The 17,561-nt window shown below is 47.1% G+C and overlaps 1 protein-coding gene across 2 annotated transcripts in view; it reads left to right on the top strand.

The window, feature by feature from the left end:
• Positions 1-1,768: 1,768 nt before the first annotated feature.
• col2a1a (collagen, type II, alpha 1a) overlaps positions 1,769-17,561 on the top strand; it is a 28,083-nt gene continuing 12,290 nt past the window's right edge. The window contains exons 1-30 of one of the 2 annotated variants that reach the window (XM_056422292.1): positions 1,769-2,012; positions 4,086-4,292; positions 5,305-5,321; positions 5,468-5,500; positions 6,194-6,226; positions 6,395-6,448; positions 6,623-6,715; positions 7,772-7,849; positions 8,038-8,082; positions 8,217-8,270; positions 8,527-8,580; positions 9,748-9,801; positions 9,920-9,973; positions 10,058-10,111; positions 10,232-10,276; positions 10,386-10,439; positions 10,567-10,611; positions 10,744-10,797; positions 11,403-11,501; positions 11,621-11,665; positions 11,763-11,861; positions 11,971-12,024; positions 12,102-12,209; positions 12,321-12,374; positions 12,492-12,590; positions 12,707-12,760; positions 16,260-16,358; positions 16,474-16,527; positions 17,266-17,319; positions 17,414-17,467. In XM_056422292.1, coding sequence (XP_056278267.1) covers positions 1,919-2,012; positions 4,086-4,292; positions 5,305-5,321; positions 5,468-5,500; positions 6,194-6,226; positions 6,395-6,448; positions 6,623-6,715; positions 7,772-7,849; positions 8,038-8,082; positions 8,217-8,270; positions 8,527-8,580; positions 9,748-9,801; positions 9,920-9,973; positions 10,058-10,111; positions 10,232-10,276; positions 10,386-10,439; positions 10,567-10,611; positions 10,744-10,797; positions 11,403-11,501; positions 11,621-11,665; positions 11,763-11,861; positions 11,971-12,024; positions 12,102-12,209; positions 12,321-12,374; positions 12,492-12,590; positions 12,707-12,760; positions 16,260-16,358; positions 16,474-16,527; positions 17,266-17,319; positions 17,414-17,467 — 1,995 coding nt within the window. In that variant the 5' untranslated portion in view covers positions 1,769-1,918. The remainder of the gene's footprint in view (positions 2,013-4,085; positions 4,293-5,304; positions 5,322-5,467; positions 5,501-6,193; positions 6,227-6,394; positions 6,449-6,622; positions 6,716-7,771; positions 7,850-8,037; positions 8,083-8,216; positions 8,271-8,526; positions 8,581-9,747; positions 9,802-9,919; positions 9,974-10,057; positions 10,112-10,231; positions 10,277-10,385; positions 10,440-10,566; positions 10,612-10,743; positions 10,798-11,402; positions 11,502-11,620; positions 11,666-11,762; positions 11,862-11,970; positions 12,025-12,101; positions 12,210-12,320; positions 12,375-12,491; positions 12,591-12,706; positions 12,761-16,259; positions 16,359-16,473; positions 16,528-17,265; positions 17,320-17,413; positions 17,468-17,561) is intronic. The other variant, XM_056422293.1, reaches the window with a different exon arrangement.

Raw genomic sequence — 17,561 nt, 5'->3', positions numbered from 1 at the left:
CAAAACGACGATTGACAATGACGACATTAAAAACCTCTTCGGACATATTCCCTGTAAAAGCCATTCTCATGGCCGCACTGACAAAAAACGGATATCAGACGGGTCGAGCTCCGACTCCTGCACATGTCACGGTGTCAGTGGAGTCAACGATCTCAAAGCTGACAGGAAAAAAATCGAGAAGAAATTTCGGAAGAATGTCAGGACAAATTCTCTGTTTCAATCACAAAATATGTTATTGAAAAAACTTTCTTGTAATAAACTAAAGTACCGCTTACTATGCTGGAAGTCAAATGTTATGGTGTACAAATACATACTGCGTTATATTCTATATGTACCTGTAGCTTAAACAGGAGCTACGAGCTAGCTTTTACGTGATTAGAATGGCTAATTTATTATTTGTTGGCCTACTTTTATGAATGCAAGACTTGCAATCAACGTTACGGTACTAATCTGAGTTCAGGCTGCTCGTCATCATCGGTCTCCACGTGTTCAGGGGGACCGGTCTCCCCATCGCGCCCAGCCTGACCGCTGATGTGCTCGGCACTGGTTTTCGGTAGCCAACCCTAGTTGCATGGCTACTGGTCAGTTATAAGATGCATATGGGGAAGTGATATAAGACATGAATATAATATTTAACTTCTGAATACATGAAAATGTACTTTTCTTTTAACAGGATCTCACAGCCTTTCGCCAGTTGTCTTTGTCCAAACAGACAAGGCCCGTAGAAAGTTTGACTGCCATGTGAACACGACATAACCGGCCCGTTGATTGGTCAGCGCAACACTTTAAGGTTGTTTAAAGTCTGATTACGGATTAATCCATAATCCAGGAGATTCGACCGGAACAAACAACCCCACTGACCCATTGTTGGATTCCCATAACCTGAGAGTTTAACTGCACACGGCTCCTCATTATTCTGGAAAATAAGAATAGATTTTCTTCGTCCTTTCTCGTCTTATTTGAGACCTCTTTAATAAATAAATACATTTATATCCTAGCAGTCAAGTCAAAGTCACAATGTTCAGTTAATTAAATGCGAGAGGATTTAAATTCAGTTACACAGCAGTGAGATGGAAACTTTAATCACACAATTGTTTGTGAATCTCACAAAACAAAAAACAAAAACAGACTTTGCAAGTATTTTCAATTTTATGTGTGTGATCAGTTTTCTTATACCTACTTTGGTTTATAATGTTTTTGCTATGTTGGAAGAAAAATCTGACCCAGGACTGGAAAGACCAGGTCCAGGACGGGTACATATAGAATATAACGCAGTATGTATTTGTACACCATAACATTTGACTTCCAGAATAGTAATCGGTACTTTAGTTTATTACAAGAAAGTTTTTTCAATAACATATTTTGTGTTTGAAACACAGAGAATTTGTCCTGACATTCTTCCGAAATTTCTTCTCGATTTTTTTCCTGTCAGCTTTGAGATGGTTGACTCCACTGACACCGTGACATGTGCAGGAGTCGGAGCTCGACCCGTGCTCCCTTTCTAATGTGAAAGTGAAGGAGCATCTCTTGCCCAGGCCAAGCAGGTCAAGAGAGGAAGGAGGGCCTGAGTGAAAAAAGAAACCCTGAGAGAGTAAATGCTGCTGGACTTGATGGGAGGGAGATGAGGTTCAGGTTTCAGCCTGACAGGGGGTCTGGGGGAAGGACTGGCATTTTGGAATATGTGAAGATCCAATCAAGGTGGAGTGGACATAAAACTGCCGTGCTTGCCCTTACGCGGTGGGAGCAGAGTACCAGCTGGGGCCCCGCGTTGGATTTTCACTTAGATTCTGGAGGGTTTGACTGCATGGTGCCACAAGTCTCTGGGAACACACACTCAACACACCGCTGACTGAACAAGCCTGGTCTCGGCCATCTCTTCACTTCTCACCCTGAGCTACTGCATGTCTAATATTTAGACATGTTCGGCTTTGTGGATTCAAGGACTGTTCTGCTACTTGTAGCATCGCAAGTTGTTTTACTATCCGTGGTCAGATGTCAGGAGGAGGACGACCGTAAGTTGCTCTGTTTTTCTTCTTGACTTTTTCTTCTTTTTACTTGTAAAAAAAAAGAAGGAACGCCGCAGCGCCGCGTTTTTCACTGTTTCCGTTTTTAAAATATAAATTTTTTACTTTACCCTTATTTCTCAGTCCCATTTTTATCAATTTGGTAAATGGTGTGATGGACCACATCATTTCTACTCAAAAAACGATAAAACAAAATTTGGTTTTAAACATTTATTTACATGTATCTAGCATTGTATTCAGATATTTCACTGCTTTTTGGAACATAGGACCTTTGGTTAACCAATTTCAAACACAGAACCAGTTCGTCCACATGAGTAAAGGTGTGTTTTCACAAGAGATATGAAGAATTTATAAAAATCGAACTTCAATTTTCAGCTTTAGGGCCATATTTTCTCTTTCCACTTGTGCCTGAGGACAATTGTGCCTGATTTTATGGAGAGCTGAGATTGTTCTGGAATTTTTGATGTATAACCCATGGGTATGTGTCATATGCAAAAGCTTTTAAAAGGTGAATTTACATTTTTTTGTAAAATCGAGAAAATGACCCCAGACTCCAGAGGGTTAAAGTGATGTAGTTGATAATCGTTCCTGCTGAAGTGAGTGCATCATGTCAAGCAGGCTACCAGTCGTCTTCCACGTCTTTCTATAGGACAGCTGAGGCTGTCAAGGCACATCTGTATGGCATGGAGGACCAGGTGAACAAGTGTCCGTTTGTCCTCACCTGCGTCCTGCCGCTCAGCCCCCTGCTGTGCTTAGTCACACTCTAGTGTTACTTCCCCCCCCCCCCCCCCCACTACCAGGATTTTCCTGAAATGTAGTCAATTTAGTGACAATTTTTGTTTTTTTTTATGCAGAAAATATGCAAACTTCACCCACAGGATTTGTCTGGAGCAGAATCTGAGGTCTCCTTGATGTGAAGCGATGGGGTCAGAGAGCGCTTGACCCCAGGCTAGCAGGCTCAAAGGGTAGCGCGAAGGCAGCGGGACAGAGGACAGGGTGCACAGCAGGGAGTCAACATACGATGGACACATAGCTGTATTCATAGAAAGCGGTACTTTACCACCTACAGTTCCTTCTTTAATAGCATTTCAGCATTAAACCATAGATTGTAAAAAAAAAAAAAAATTGCTGCGAAAGAAAGCAACGGTTTTTAGCCAATTTCTGATCAGAAACTAAACCTCCTTGTGCCGTGTATCACTAAGTATAGTATGTCTAGCAGCAGTTGGAAGGCCACAGCCCTGAGCTTTGTGAATTAAACAGAACACCCATTCTTAATTCCCCAACGTGTTTGCACTGGCGCTCCACGCGGCTTCGGGATCCAGATGGAGAAATGCAGAAGGACCCATTTGTTTACTCAAGGCAGCAGCTTGTCAAGTGGGCACAGGATGCCTGGAAGAGAGCTTCATTCATACGAGCCGGCCCGCAGGTCAAATATACTCAGCCCACCACGTGAAATACCTCAGCGAGGGCTTCAGACACTGCTGTTAACTGTGGGCTCTTGTTGACATTACATGTCACGCCGCAGGAACAATATTCTCGTTATGATTACTTCTTTAGTTATTTAAAGAAGAAAAAACATGTGAGTTATAGTCCACAGCTTCTGATTGGTACACACCCGTGTGTTTTTTTGGGTCGGACCGTCAGTATCAACGGAAACAGGGCCACCTCCTATTCATTGACATCAATGATGTGTTTTATCACGTAATGCAGTTTTTTAAAATTAATATCGCCTTCTCGTGTACTTTGCACGACATTATAACGTGTACGCGGTGTTTATTTGATGCAGGATAACTTTTATCTCCCTCCATCTTACCCCCACACTGCTTTTACTCCTCCTACTTCCTTGCCGTGCCCCTTGACCCCCCCCCCCCCCTCTTTTTATCCTCTTACTCCCTCACAACTTTTATTTTTTATTTTTTAACAACATCTGCCTGACAAACCTTCACCACTGTATAAACCCTGACGCCTTTCTAACTCTCTCTCTCTCTCTCTCTTGAACCATCCTCTCTGTGTCTTCCCCTCTGTCCACCTGCCGCGCGCGCCCCCTGCTGGCCACCGCAGAGGAGGCAGGTGGCTGCATCCAGGACGACCGGCAGTATAATGATAAGGATGTGTGGAAGCCCGAGCCGTGTCGCATCTGTGTGTGCGACAGCGGAGCGGTGCTGTGTGATGAGATCATCTGCGAGGAGATCAGAGAATGTGCCAACCCTCTCATCCCATCCGGAGAGTGCTGCCCCGTCTGCCCCGCTGACGCCAGCGCCCCCTTTGGTTGTAATTTATTTATTCACGTACCCCATAAATAAATTACTCTCTTTGCTTGCGTTCCTCTCACCCTGGCTCACACTTTTGGATGGGGAACCGCCGCTGATCAGTGTCTCCACATGGGGTTGTAATCATTGTAATGCTCCACAAAAAAAAATCAGTTTGAATGATTTAGAATGAGTTAATAATGATAGTGGCGCTCCCTGATCCAAAGTGGGCCCTCTGCATGCTCGGTTTGGATGGAGACCAGATAAGCAACATGACCAGGATCCTCTGGTTCCCAATGACAGTCTGTTCCTCAGGGAACGAGATGAATCCTGTCATGTGTCGTCTGGCTCTCTCCTAAACCAGTAGAGACACTTCCTGCTTTTAACATTTATTTCTTTAACTCGTGACTAAGATGAAGCCTTGGGTCATCCTCAGCCTCAACTCGATTCATTTGATCTTCTACGTATGAGGCCTCATGTCAAGTACTATTTAGATTCAAAATATTATAATAATCATTTTTTTTTTAATATTCAAGGCCGCATAGAGATATATCTGAAACAATAGGTACAACGCTGTGAAAGAGAGAGACGTGTTTTTATGTTTGAAATAGAATAAGTTTAAGATCACATGAAAACACAAGTCAGTTTCCATTAATTTGGTATAAATAGTCTTTTTTAATAACAATATAAGATACACGACTGGACACCAGCTACAGCTTTACTTACTTTCACATTTTGCATGAATGGTTGGATCTAAATACTTCCACCTCCTCTCCTAGTCCATGCTTGCTTCTGCTTCATCCCTCTTGGAGTTACGTTTCACCATTAATACAATCTGGATGGGTTGTTTGATTTTGGGTTTGGTGAATTGCATTTGATCCCTTCGAGAGTTCCTTCTCGATCTTTCTTCCTGAGAATCACAAACTAGGATTCAAACCGATCGAGCGTCTGGAATGATTTGACCCACACGTACATTTGTAATGTTTTGTTCTTCTTTTCCTCCCCTCACACATCCATCCGCAAAACATCAGAGACAATTGGTGCTCAGGTGAGGCCGTGGGGATCATGGGGAAATGCATCCGTTCATCCTAACTTTGAAAATAACTTCTCTTGTCAAATTCTGGAGCTTTAATTGAGTAGGTTGTTGTCGTGAAGTATATTCGGGTCACTGATTTCACTTCTTTCTGTTATCAGGGCCAAAAAGGTGAACCAGGAGAGATTACAGATGTAAGTATACTGGAGTCATGTCCCAATGCTGTACAAAAACCCTCTGCTCCAAACACATGACCAAACAAGCCTTACTTTCTACCTTGGGATTATTCAATTACATCATTTTCTTTTACATTTTCTTTTTTTTGGGGGGGGTCTTTAAATGTCCAACACTTTGCACATTCACTTCCATAACAACCACCTACACAATACACATTAAAAACACATATTCAACACTCGACTCTTCGCTCTTGACATCTCCAAACACTTCAAAAGTATCCATTCATTTATTGCTTTATTTCATTTTGATGGATTATCCTCCTTTTTTCTTGAGTTTTAAACATAAGTGATCATTAGAGGGGCTCATGAGAAGCTAACAACAATGCCCAACACTCCCTCATTGAACTTTACATCACACAAGGAAAAATCCTGCATTCCTTGGGCATAATGAACCCGATCAAATCCTCTTAGATCCTCTCGGCAACTTTGCTGCAAGTGCACATGTCAGGTGCACAGAGGCAGCGGAGGTGAAGAGGAGGGGATGTTTTCGAGAAAATGCATCCCGTCAAACCCGATCCTCATCAGATTGTGTTTTTAGCCGGACGCCGTCCACCTCCCCCAAAGCTGGAATGTCCTTCTCTCATGTTGATGAACGATCGGTCTTCTAAGAAAGAGTAATTGAACAAAAGCTTTCTTTTCGTTGTCGCGCAGGTTGTCGGACCAAAAGGACCACGGGGCCCCATGGTAGATATGACACCTTGCATTCACAATGTTTTGTTTATTGCATTTATTCTACACTGTTTGATGAGAATAGTTATTGGTTGACGATGATGTGATTCTGAATGGGAGTTTAATTCGGGTTTTTTTTTGTGGAGTTTTGCTGAAAAATAAATATTTCTTTGTTTTTCTCAGGGCCCCTCAGGTGAGCAGGGAGGACGCGGAGAAGCTGGCGATAAGGGTGATAAGGTAAGAGACGACGCTCCGGTACAGTTCGAGATGGCAGCTGTTATTACGATTTAAGTGGAGGAGCAGTGAAATCTAATCATCACGCAACAGATACGAGATCTCCTTTCTGACCTGGAATCCTCTCCGGTCGTCATGAAGAAATTAGAGAAAATCACCGGCTCACTTTTTCCCTAGGGAAATATTGGACCTCGTGGAAGAGATGGGGGGCCCGGCATCCCTGGGAACCCCGGAGCCGCCGGCCCACCTGGACCAGCAGGACTCGGAGGGGTGAGTCTGGGTCTGGGCCGAAACAACAATTTAGCAAAATCACATTTTCTTACTCAGATTTTAAGTCCCAACCCCACAGAGTTACTCCCATATGTTCATATCTGGCTGAACATTTAACCCTCCTGTTACCTTTAGGGTCAATTTGACCCCAGGCTGTTTTTCACTGTGTCAAACATATAAGAAATATCAACTTTTTTATATATTTAAAGGGCTATTTAGGTAGTCAACAAACAAACATAAAGTACCTCACACTTAAACTTGGAAAACAATATTAATTGTAATAATTTTCTGGAGGTTTTAATTGCTGGGGTCAAATTGACCCCGAGGGTAAAATATGTCAGTAAATATAAAGGTAACAGGAGGGTTAAACATTGAATGGGGTCAAACTGACCCTAAGGTAACAGGAGGGTTAAACAGGGGTATGCATATATAACTTTATAATAAACTGTTGATATATATCACAATAATGTAACCAGGCGAGTCATTAAGAACACATTCTTAATCACAATGGCCGCCCGGCACACGGTCAGTGTCTTAACATCACTGAATCCCTTGTTGTTGTTCTCTTTGGCTACTTTGGACTCCGTCAATACACGGAAACAGCCACACATGAGTTGATTATTTTTTTTCTTTAAAAGAAATAAGAGGGAAGAGTGTCTTTTTATTTGATTCATCGGTGGTTTTGGTCTTAGTCGACGAAGTTTTATGTAGTCGATAAGTCATTTTCTTTATCGCTTTTTTTAGACTGAATGACTTATTTCCAAGAAATATATGAAAGACATCTACCGTAACACTGAGAAACTTAGTCCCCCAGTTCTGTAGATTCATTCAGCTCGATGAGTCGACTAAGAATCTCTTTGGTCGAGGACAGACCAGAATAACGTGAAGCCGCCCGACACAGCATCCCTGTTCACTGTAAAGTGTAACTGATCCACCATCTGGTTCCGTCCACTCAGTTGAATGTGGTTCACTCGCTGCCTGCTTGGCTCGGGCCGGACGACGTGTAGTGACCTCGCCGACTGACCCCTCGCTCCCTGTCTGTTTGCTGCGTTGCAGAACTTTGCTGCTCAGATGGCCGGAGGCTTTGATGAGAAGTCCGGAGGCGCTCAGATGGGCGTGATGCAGGGGCCCATGGTGAGCAGCGGCGGGAAGAGGTTCCGTCTCTCACAATCACAGAACTCTCATCGCATGCGTTTTGCCTCCACTGCGAGTTGAATAACGAGTGCAATGCTGCCACCTGGTGGTCCAGTAGTTTCACGTCATGCTACCTGACTGCTTCACCGGGTTAACCTCCTCCTGTTCGTCTTGTGCTTCTCCTTCAGGGTCCCATGGGCCCTCGTGGACCCCCTGGACCCAGCGGGGCTCCTGTAAGTACACTCATTACACTCACTATGCGATCGCTCGTTACGATCCGACGGCGACGGCAGAAACGTATCGAGAAGAGCCGTTGGAAGAAATGAATACATCTCTATTATTTTTGCTTTGTCGTGTTTCCCTATAGGGCCCACAAGGTTTCCAAGGTGGGCCTGGAGAGGCCGGAGAGCCCGGTCCCGCTGTAAGTATTAACGCATATCCCAGAATGCATCTGTGTGCCCAACGGACGACGTCCTGCTTGCATTTGCTGTCATGTTAAGGATTTGACAACCGCACCGACTTCCATAGAAACACACGCTGATTATGAGTTATATCATAAGTGTATTTAAGTTCACATCACAGCAGCAAAGTGAGCTCAGCTGCATTTAGAGGTTGTTTTTCTAATTGTCCTGGAGTGATTCGATGCCACTAAAGAGGTATCTTTGTTTTTATTCCAGGGAGCACTGGGACCTCGTGGACCATCTGGACTTTCTGGAAAACCTGGAAGTGATGTGAGTGTCTCACAGCTCCGACACACGCACGACACTCACACAAGGTCGAGGGGAAAGGTCAAAGCAAACCACGTTACACGCGTTTCCCCTTTTTCTCTTTTGTTTCCGAGCAACTATTTCACTTGATTGCCTCGCTATTATTTCACGATGACGTTTGAGTCCATCAACATTAATAGACACTTTTTAAAGCTCCCTACCCTCTGAATCTCCTCATCAACATTAATAGACACTTTTTAAAGCTTCCTACCCTCTGAATCTCCTCATCAACATTAATAGACACTTTTTAAAGCTTCCTACCCTCTGAATCTCCTCATCAACATTAATAGACACTTTTTAAAGCTTCCTACCCTCTGAATCTCCTCATCAACATTAATAGACACTTTTTAAAGCGTCCGACCCTCTGAATCTCCTCATCAACATCAATAGACACTTTTTAAAGCGTCCGACCCTCTGAATCTCCTCATCAACATCAATAGACACTTTTTAAAGCGTCCGACCCTCTGAATCTCCTCATCAACATGAATAGACACTTTTTAAAGCTTCCTACCCTCTGAATCTCCTCATCAACATCAATAGACACTTTTTAAAGCTTCCTACCCTCTGAATCTCCTCATCAACATTAATAGACACTTTTTAAAGCTTCCGACCCTCTGAATCTCCTCATCAACATTAATAGACACTTTTTAAAGCTCCCTACCCTCTGAATCTCCTCATCAATATTAATAGACACTTTTTAAAGCTTCCTACCCTCTGAATCTCCTCATCAATATTAATAGACACTTTTTAAAGCTCCCTACCCTCTGAATCTCCTCATCAACATTAATAGACACTTTTTAAAGCTCCCTACCCTCTGAATCTCATCAATATTAATAGACACTTTTTAAAGCTCCCTACCCTCTGAATCTCCTCATCAACATTAATAGACACTTTTTAAAGCGTCCGACCCTCTGAATCTCCTCATCAACATTAATAGACACTTTTTAAAGCTTCCTACCCTCTGAATCTCCTCATCAACATCAATAGACACTTTTTAAAGCTTCCTACCCTCTGAATCTCCTCATCAACTCTGCTGAGAATCTTTCCTCAAACGTAAAAATGGCCTCGCTGCTGCCGTCTGTCAATCGGCTGCTTTGGGAAATAACCACTCCACTTCCTGTTTGTCTCCAGGGTGATGCTGGAAAACCTGGAAAAGCTGGTGAGCGTGGACCTGCAGGGCCTCAGGTGACTAACTCCAGGATTACGCCGCATGGCGAAGTCCAAAGTGGAGAAGAAAAAAACCCGAGACGCGGTGAAGCGTTCCTCGCGTAAAGATCGGTTGCTTGTTTCGTTTCTATTTTAGGGAGCTCGTGGATTCCCTGGAACCCCTGGACTTCCTGGAATCAAAGGACACAGAGTGAGTGGTTCAACCAGCGCGCGTGCAGCTTGCAGCTCCGTGCGCGCTGACAGCACCCTGAGGACCGACTGCTTCTCTCCGTAGGGTCACAACGGTCTGGATGGAGCAAAGGGAGAGACCGGTGCCGCGGGAGCCAAGGTAAGAACCGCCACGGTGGATCTTTCTGTGATGATGTCATTCTGAATCGTTTCCCCGATTTTTTTTTCTTTCTCCTTCCTGCTCACTTCCTCTAATTCCTCTGACCTGTGTTCCCATCAGGGCGAGGCCGGTTCCTCCGGAGAGAACGGCGCCTCTGGACCCATGGTGAGTCCCCGGTGTTTGTGACGGTCCGCCGTATGACGGGACATCGTCTGAATACGTGTGAGCTGAACGTGTTTCATCGTGATTAATGTACCGGGGTCTTCTGTCCTAGGGTCCACGTGGTCTCCCTGGTGAGAGGGGGCGTTCAGGAGCCGCCGGATCTGCTGTGAGTGGCACACTGATGTCTGCTGCCAGCCAACGAGCAGCAATATGTTTCTGCTTTTCTGTTTGAGAAACATAAAATACACACACACACACACACACACTGACTATCCTGTCTCTTTACTCTTCAGGGTGCCCGTGGAAATGATGGCTTGCCCGGTCCTGCTGGTCCACCTGTGAGTGTCATAGTTCCCATTTTACATCCAATGAACTTTCACATGTTGTTGTGGTATTCATGTTTTGGATCACACATCAACAAAGGGATGAGACGTGAACCCCTAACCATCAGGTTTTTGTTCCGTCTACAGGGGCCCCTTGGTCCTGCTGGAGCTCCCGGTTTCCCAGGATCTCCAGGATCCAAGGTTGGTGCACATCACATTATCACAAACTAGTATTTCATATCTGTGGCAGACCAGTCAGTACGTTGTAAAATAATAATAATAATAATAATAATAATAATTGAAAAAATAAATAATCATATTAATAAAACTAAAAATAATTAAAAGAAAAAATCATAATAATACAAATAATTATAATAATACAAATAATTATTGCAATAATAATAGCAACAAAAGCCTGGCGAGTGTCACTTGAAGCCTATTTTTCGCTCAGTGAATTCTCCCTAAAGTACTTTGAGGCCGTTGATTTCTCCTTATTAATATTCATATCTCGTCATGCTGACATGGAGTCTGCCTCATTCTTGTAGCTTATTGTTTTTCATACGCAGGTGATGGACTTCAGTCGCATATTCTCCAACGACTCTACAATGCTTTCGAGAAAGAAACCAATGCTTTGCTAGTCACGTGATATTCAGTTAAATGACTTGTAATAAAGATAATTGTCCATAAATATAAATGTTTGGCTACATATAAGAACAAACAATTATCTTCAGCTGTTTCGGGGATTCACAGGTCAATGTAATGTAGAGTAAAGTAGTTGCTGACCACACGTCGTTGTGTCCTGTCAGGGAGAAGCTGGTCCGACTGGAACCCGTGGATCTGAAGGAGCACAGGGGCCTCGCGGAGAGTCCGGTACCCCAGGATCCCCCGGGCCCTCCGGAGCATCGGTTCGTTCCCTTGCATCATCACGATGATCCGGGACTTTTGATTGGCTGCACGCTGCAGTAGCATCGGTCCGCTGTGCGTGTCGTTTATTAAACGTCTCCTTCTCCTTCTCTCGGTGCAGGGCAACCCCGGTACTGACGGTATTCCTGGAGCTAAAGGATCCGCCGTAGGTCCACTCCTCTGAATTCTTTCGAGCGTGTAATTCACGACGTCACCGGTTTGCTTTATTCTCATGTTTTTGTTGCGCTTTTCTTCCCGTGAAGGGCGGCGCCGGTATCGCTGGTGCTCCCGGATTCCCCGGACCTCGTGGCCCACCCGGACCGCAGGGAGCCACCGGGTCTCTGGGGCCAAAGGGACAGTCTGTGAGTCACTTGGGAATCATCTAAAAAAAAAACGTTTGTTAAATCTCTCATACTGGCTCGTGTCGTGATTATTGATGGTTCCGGCGGTCGTCTTTCCCGTCGTGTTCAGGGAGACCCCGGGCTTCCTGGATTCAAAGGTGAAGCTGGACCCAAGGGAGAGCTTGTAAGTACACCGCTTTGAAGCATCTTCTAGAACCAGACCACATAGAAGATTCACTCACACATCTTTCATTTCACCAGGGCCCCATCGGTCCTCTCGGAGGCCCCGGCCCGTCTGGCGAGGAAGGAAAGAGAGGCGCCAGAGGAGAGCCCGGAACCGCCGGACCACTCGGACCTCCAGGAGAGAGAGTACGTCCTCGGTGGTCTTCAACGACATCGCTTTAAAAGAGTGACATCGTGGATGACTTGTTGCTATTTTATGCACAATCTGATAAAATATAACGCTTGACTCTTTTATAGGGAGCTCCCGGTAACCGTGGTTTCCCAGGTCAGGACGGTCTTGCTGGTGCTAAGGTGAGACCCCCGTCGCTGACGCCATGAACAGATAATCTGAGCACTGCAGCACCAAAAAAGAAAAAATGTACGGCTCCCAGATTGTTTTTGAACCTGCCGATGTCTTTTCGCCTTCAGGGGGCCCCTGGCGACCGCGGTGTTCCTGGTGCTGCTGGGCCCAAAGGTGTCGGTGGAGACCCCGGACGCACAGGAGAGTCCGGCCTCCCCGGAGCCAGAGTGAGTCGGAGCAGGCAGACGGCATCGTGCACGTGTTAAACCAGAGGCGTGGCTGTGATCCATCGGATTGATTCGATTTCTGCTGATCTCTAAACCGTGCGGTCCTCCTTCCACAGGGTCTCACCGGCCGTCCCGGAGATGCCGGTCCTCAAGGCAAAGGCGGACCCTCTGTGAGTACAACATCCACCCTGTCACGCTTCGTGAAAAGGTTGCGGCGTATTTCAGTTGACGAAACGATACAAGATTACCGAAAAGATGACCACCGTCGCGAGGAGCAGTTTTGATGTGTTATTACATGGTGGCGACACAATTTATATACATTTTTAGAAGCGGGGGAAAAAATACGCATTGAAAGTGAGAATGTTGTTTTGACACATTTACTATTATAATTAGACTCTCCGAGACACACAAGCAGCAGTGCAGCAGTATTTTAAACACACTTGAAAATAGCACTTTATTACACAAACAAAGGACATCACACAACCCATATAAATGAAAGCCTCGTATGAATGAGGTCATACATGGCAGTGAGAAGAACACATGCAGGCCCTGCAAGGCACATTTGTCATTTGTGATATTGGGTTTTTTATTGTTTTCAAGGAATACTCTTAACTCTTTAAACTCAAGTCTTCGGACTCACTTCTTTTTATTTTGTGGGAACAACTTACTGGATTACTTTTGTAAAAGGTGAAACTTCCTTCGCGGCGGAGGGAAACGTACGAGGTGAGCTCACCTTCGCCACGGCTACGAACAGCCGGCGGAGCGGAAACGGGATGCCGCGCCGCTCACGCCGGCATCACTGGGGGCTCTCTGCGCTATGGCTGCTGGTGGGTTCTCCTGAGACCGCCGGTCTCGACAGACTTCTCTCTGGACTCTCTCTGCTGTTTGGCTACTGGCCAGACTGGGGCTCTCATCAGCCAGCTTCCTCTCTCTCGCTGGCTTCCGGGCCTTCCCGCTCTCCGCTAAAAAGGAGCTGGCTGCTACCTCAACAGCAGCTTCTGCAACGACGTTCCGGTGCAAAAAGGGGCACGTTCTGGTGCTTAAACAACACTCATCGCTGGTGCAACCATCTACTCCCCTTTGAGTTCCTTCAACACGTCCTGGGTTTTTCTGTTCTCCTGGGAACACTACCGTCCCCGCCGCAGAACTTGAATTCATTCATCCGCTGTACAGATACGGCTTGTGGGGGGAACGTGCGTGAACGTGAACGAACTTTAACAGCAACTTAAAGGAGTTTAAAGAAATCGGACTCTTGGTTTATCTTCCATAACAGTTTTTAACAACAGGCCTCAGCTGAAAACCTAAATATAGACAGCACTAAATCAACTACCAGAGGCCTACGTCTGACAGACTCTCTGCAGACAACAGCTCTCTGGCCTATCACGCCCATCATTCCCTCAAATGAACACCTGCCTTGAGTCTGCTCCCATCTGGTGGGAGGTTCAGGCAGGACTGGCTCTGGGAGTGCTCTGGTGGAGCTCTGAAGGACCACATGAGACTGCAGCCAGGAGCCTGGGCTCTGACACAGAGCAGTAACTTCCTACTGCTGTTTTCCTACCAGGAGAGCTGAGGACAGCACATCAGGCTGTCCACAGTTGAGAGGTGAGCTCAGGCCAGGACAGGCTGTGAACCAGCTGCTCAGCACAGGCACAAACAAGGACAAGGACGACAGGTCAGGGGGAAGAAGGAGGAGTACACCAGGCATTCAGGAGTGACAGCAAAGGCGGTGAGATGCACAGCTCTCAGCAGCTCTGACAAACTGCTCTGCTTCTGTCTGGACTGCATCTCTGTCTGAACTGCAGCAAATCACCTCAGACTCTGCTTCTGTCTCTGCTTCTGTCTGAGCTAATCACCAACTATGAAAACTAACACCCTGCAAGCAGCTTCTGTGCTTTGAGAGCAGCCAACAAGCTCCCCCCCAGCCCCCACCCCCAAGCCACAGACCCCCCTACCTCACACCCCCCCCCCCCTCCATCAACACACCTCCCGCCTCCCCTCCTCCATCAACTCACTGGGCGCCTCTCTCATCCTGGAGCAGCAGCCTAACGTGGAGCCCAGCTCCAGTTCCCCTGCTGCTTAAGCAGAAGCCCCGCCCTGAGCACCTGGGCCTCAGTCCCCTCCACCCTGTGTCACTGCATCCCGACACCTTCAACACCTCCTCCCGACATCCCCTGCTTCCCCCTCCCTACAGACGTTCCCCGTTCCCAAACCCCTCCAGGCCATCTCCGTCATCCCGTCCCAAGAGAACCGCTCTCAACCTCTGTCCCAGTCCCACCCTGACCTCTCAGGTCACCCTGTCCCTCCCACCCCTGACCCCCACCCCCTCCTACAGACCACCTCCAGATGCAGTCAACATGACTCTGCACTACTCAAACAGGCCTGCAGGCCTCCAGCTCCCTCCCCAGATCCTGGACTCCCGAGGTGGACTCCTCTTGTGGAATTCCGCCATCTCATCTTCCATCATCAGCTCCTCCTTGCTGTGCCTCATCCCTGCTGCACTGCCTGTCGCAGGGACTCTGCCCAGCTGAAGCAGCACGTGACACTGGGGAGGGACGACCGACAGAGGGCAGCCCGTGAGCCTCCTCGGGTTCCCCCCCCTGTTCCCTCTTCTCTTCCTCCCCTCTGCTGTTCCCCCCTCTGCTCACCTCCACCAGCACTCAGCTCACAGTCTAAAGTTCGCGGTGACACCACCCCTCCGGGACTCCACCCTCATTGGACTCATCTCTGGCGGGGAGGTGGGAGACAGACCCACCTGGTGACCTGGTGCTGCAGACCTGGTGCAGCCAGAACACTCTGGAGCTCAGGTGGAGATGGTTGTGGGGAGGACAGTGGACCCCCCCCCATATCTCCCCACCCCCCGTGACTCCCCTGTGCTGTCCCTCCTCCTGTGCGCTTCCTCCATCATCTCCCAGGCTCTCACCAGGACCTCCGCTCCATCCTCTCCCCTCCAAGACCAGCAGAGCAGAGGATCCAGCAGCTGAGCAGAGGAGGGATTCCAACCTGGGGCCAGATGATGGTACATTCCTATACGCCAGCCATCATTCCATCATCTCATCTCATCATCGCTCCCCGGCACCCTGCAGCAGCCACAGCCAAAAGCAGGCTGCAGCAGAGCCGCAGGGGCAGGGCATCCGGGTTGCGATCATGTTGCTCCCTCTCTCCGGTCCTCTTTCCTTCCAGGTGGCCAGAGCGTGAAGAAAGATTGTCCACGACCCTCCACCCCTGACACTCCTCCTGAGTCCCCTCCCTCGGAGGGAGGGAGGTCCATCCGACCTCCCACTCCGCCACACCAATAGCTTTTTTCGGCGGTCGCTTCACGTCGACCCCGGACTGACTGACCGGACTGACCCCAGGACTACACCACCTCTCTCCACCTCTCTCTCCTCCTCTCTCCTCCTTCTCTCTTCCTCCTCCTCTCCTCTTCCTCTCCCTCTCCCTCCCTCTCCTGATTGTTGTTGTTTGTTGTGTCATGTTGTTGCACCCCACCAAAAAAAAAAATTCCTCGTTTGTTTGTGAAAACATTCATTCTTTGGCAATAAACCTGTTTCTGATTCTGATTCTGATTATATATTTTTTTAAATGAATTTAATTGAATGCAACCACACACACACACACACACACACACACGAGTTTCAACACCCAAAGCCTGAGAGCTGATGTCCTTGACAGGGAGCCGCTGGCGAGGACGGGCGCCCCGGCCCACCCGGCCCTCTGGGAGCCCGGGGCCAGCCGGGCGTGATGGGATTCCCCGGCCCAAAGGGAGCCAATGTGAGTACAGGAGGAAGCACACGCCAAAGGAGAAAGCCCAATAGTGCGACGGAGCGCGACGGCCGCCGGTTAGCGCGCAGCACTCCGAGCTTAAAGAGTGATTTCTCTTCCACAGGGTGCAGCTGGAAAGGGAGGAGAGAAGGGTCTCGTGGGTCGTCCTGGTTTGAGAGTGAGTACATTCACCCCGTCAATACTCCACCTTCTTTAAAGAGCTCGTCTTCTTCAGCTTATTCCCACCGGCCGTCACTCCGATGAACACGTCGACGTACTTGCACCATCGGCGCTTTCTCTCTGCACTAACGTTCCCATTCGTTGTCACCGTTGTTGTTTTTGTCTCGGCGCTGTTATTCTATTATTCTATTATTATATTTATCCTGTTATTATCCTGTTATTACCTTCGCATTGAAAATGCGGAAGGTTATGTTTTGATCGCCGTGTATTTATTTATTTATTTGTTATGCGTGTTACTCGCATAACTCAAAAAGTATTAAACCGAATCGCATGACATTTGGTGGGATGATTGGTTATTATCCGGGGACCATTTGATTAGATTTTGGGATCGATCGGGTCAAAGGTCAAGGTCAAGAAAAGGTCAAAATCTTTTTTTTACCATAGCGCGGTCAATTTCTATCCAATTGGCATGCACCTAATGCCAACATGTTCATGATTCAATGCCCAATCTTGTGATATGCGAAGGTATGCGCTCTACCGAGTGCCCATTCTAGTTTGTAAATGAGTCAATTCAATGTACGTAGGCTACGGCGAGAGTGTAAGTGGAACCGGAGTCGAATTCCACGGATGTGCACACACACACACCAGGCCAATAAAGCTGATTCTGGTTCTGATTCTGATCATTAATGGGTTCACCGGATTACTTTTCATGATCTAAATATTCCTCTTTGAACAGGGTCTGTCTGGAAAGGACGGAGAGACGGGTAATTCTGGACCTTCTGGCCCCGCTGTGAGTATATTTCCGTGGAGGTACTTGGCGTGTGAGATGTGTTCTTCGCGTTGCTCGTTGTGCCTGACCCGTCATGTGTCTGGGTCCATCACAGGGGCCCGTCGGAGAGAGGGGGGAGCAGGGACAGCCCGGACCCTCTGGCTTCCAGGTGAGTTTTTATTTCTCATCAAATCACCAGAAAACACAAGTCTGGGAAACAGAAAAATCAAAGCGAGAGTATCAGAACGATTGATTTTTTCAAT

This window comes from Pseudoliparis swirei, chromosome 9 (assembly GCF_029220125.1).
Source record: "Pseudoliparis swirei isolate HS2019 ecotype Mariana Trench chromosome 9, NWPU_hadal_v1, whole genome shotgun sequence".
NCBI lineage: Eukaryota > Metazoa > Chordata > Actinopteri > Perciformes > Liparidae > Pseudoliparis > Pseudoliparis swirei.
This window is presented reverse-complemented; position numbering and strand designations above follow the sequence as displayed.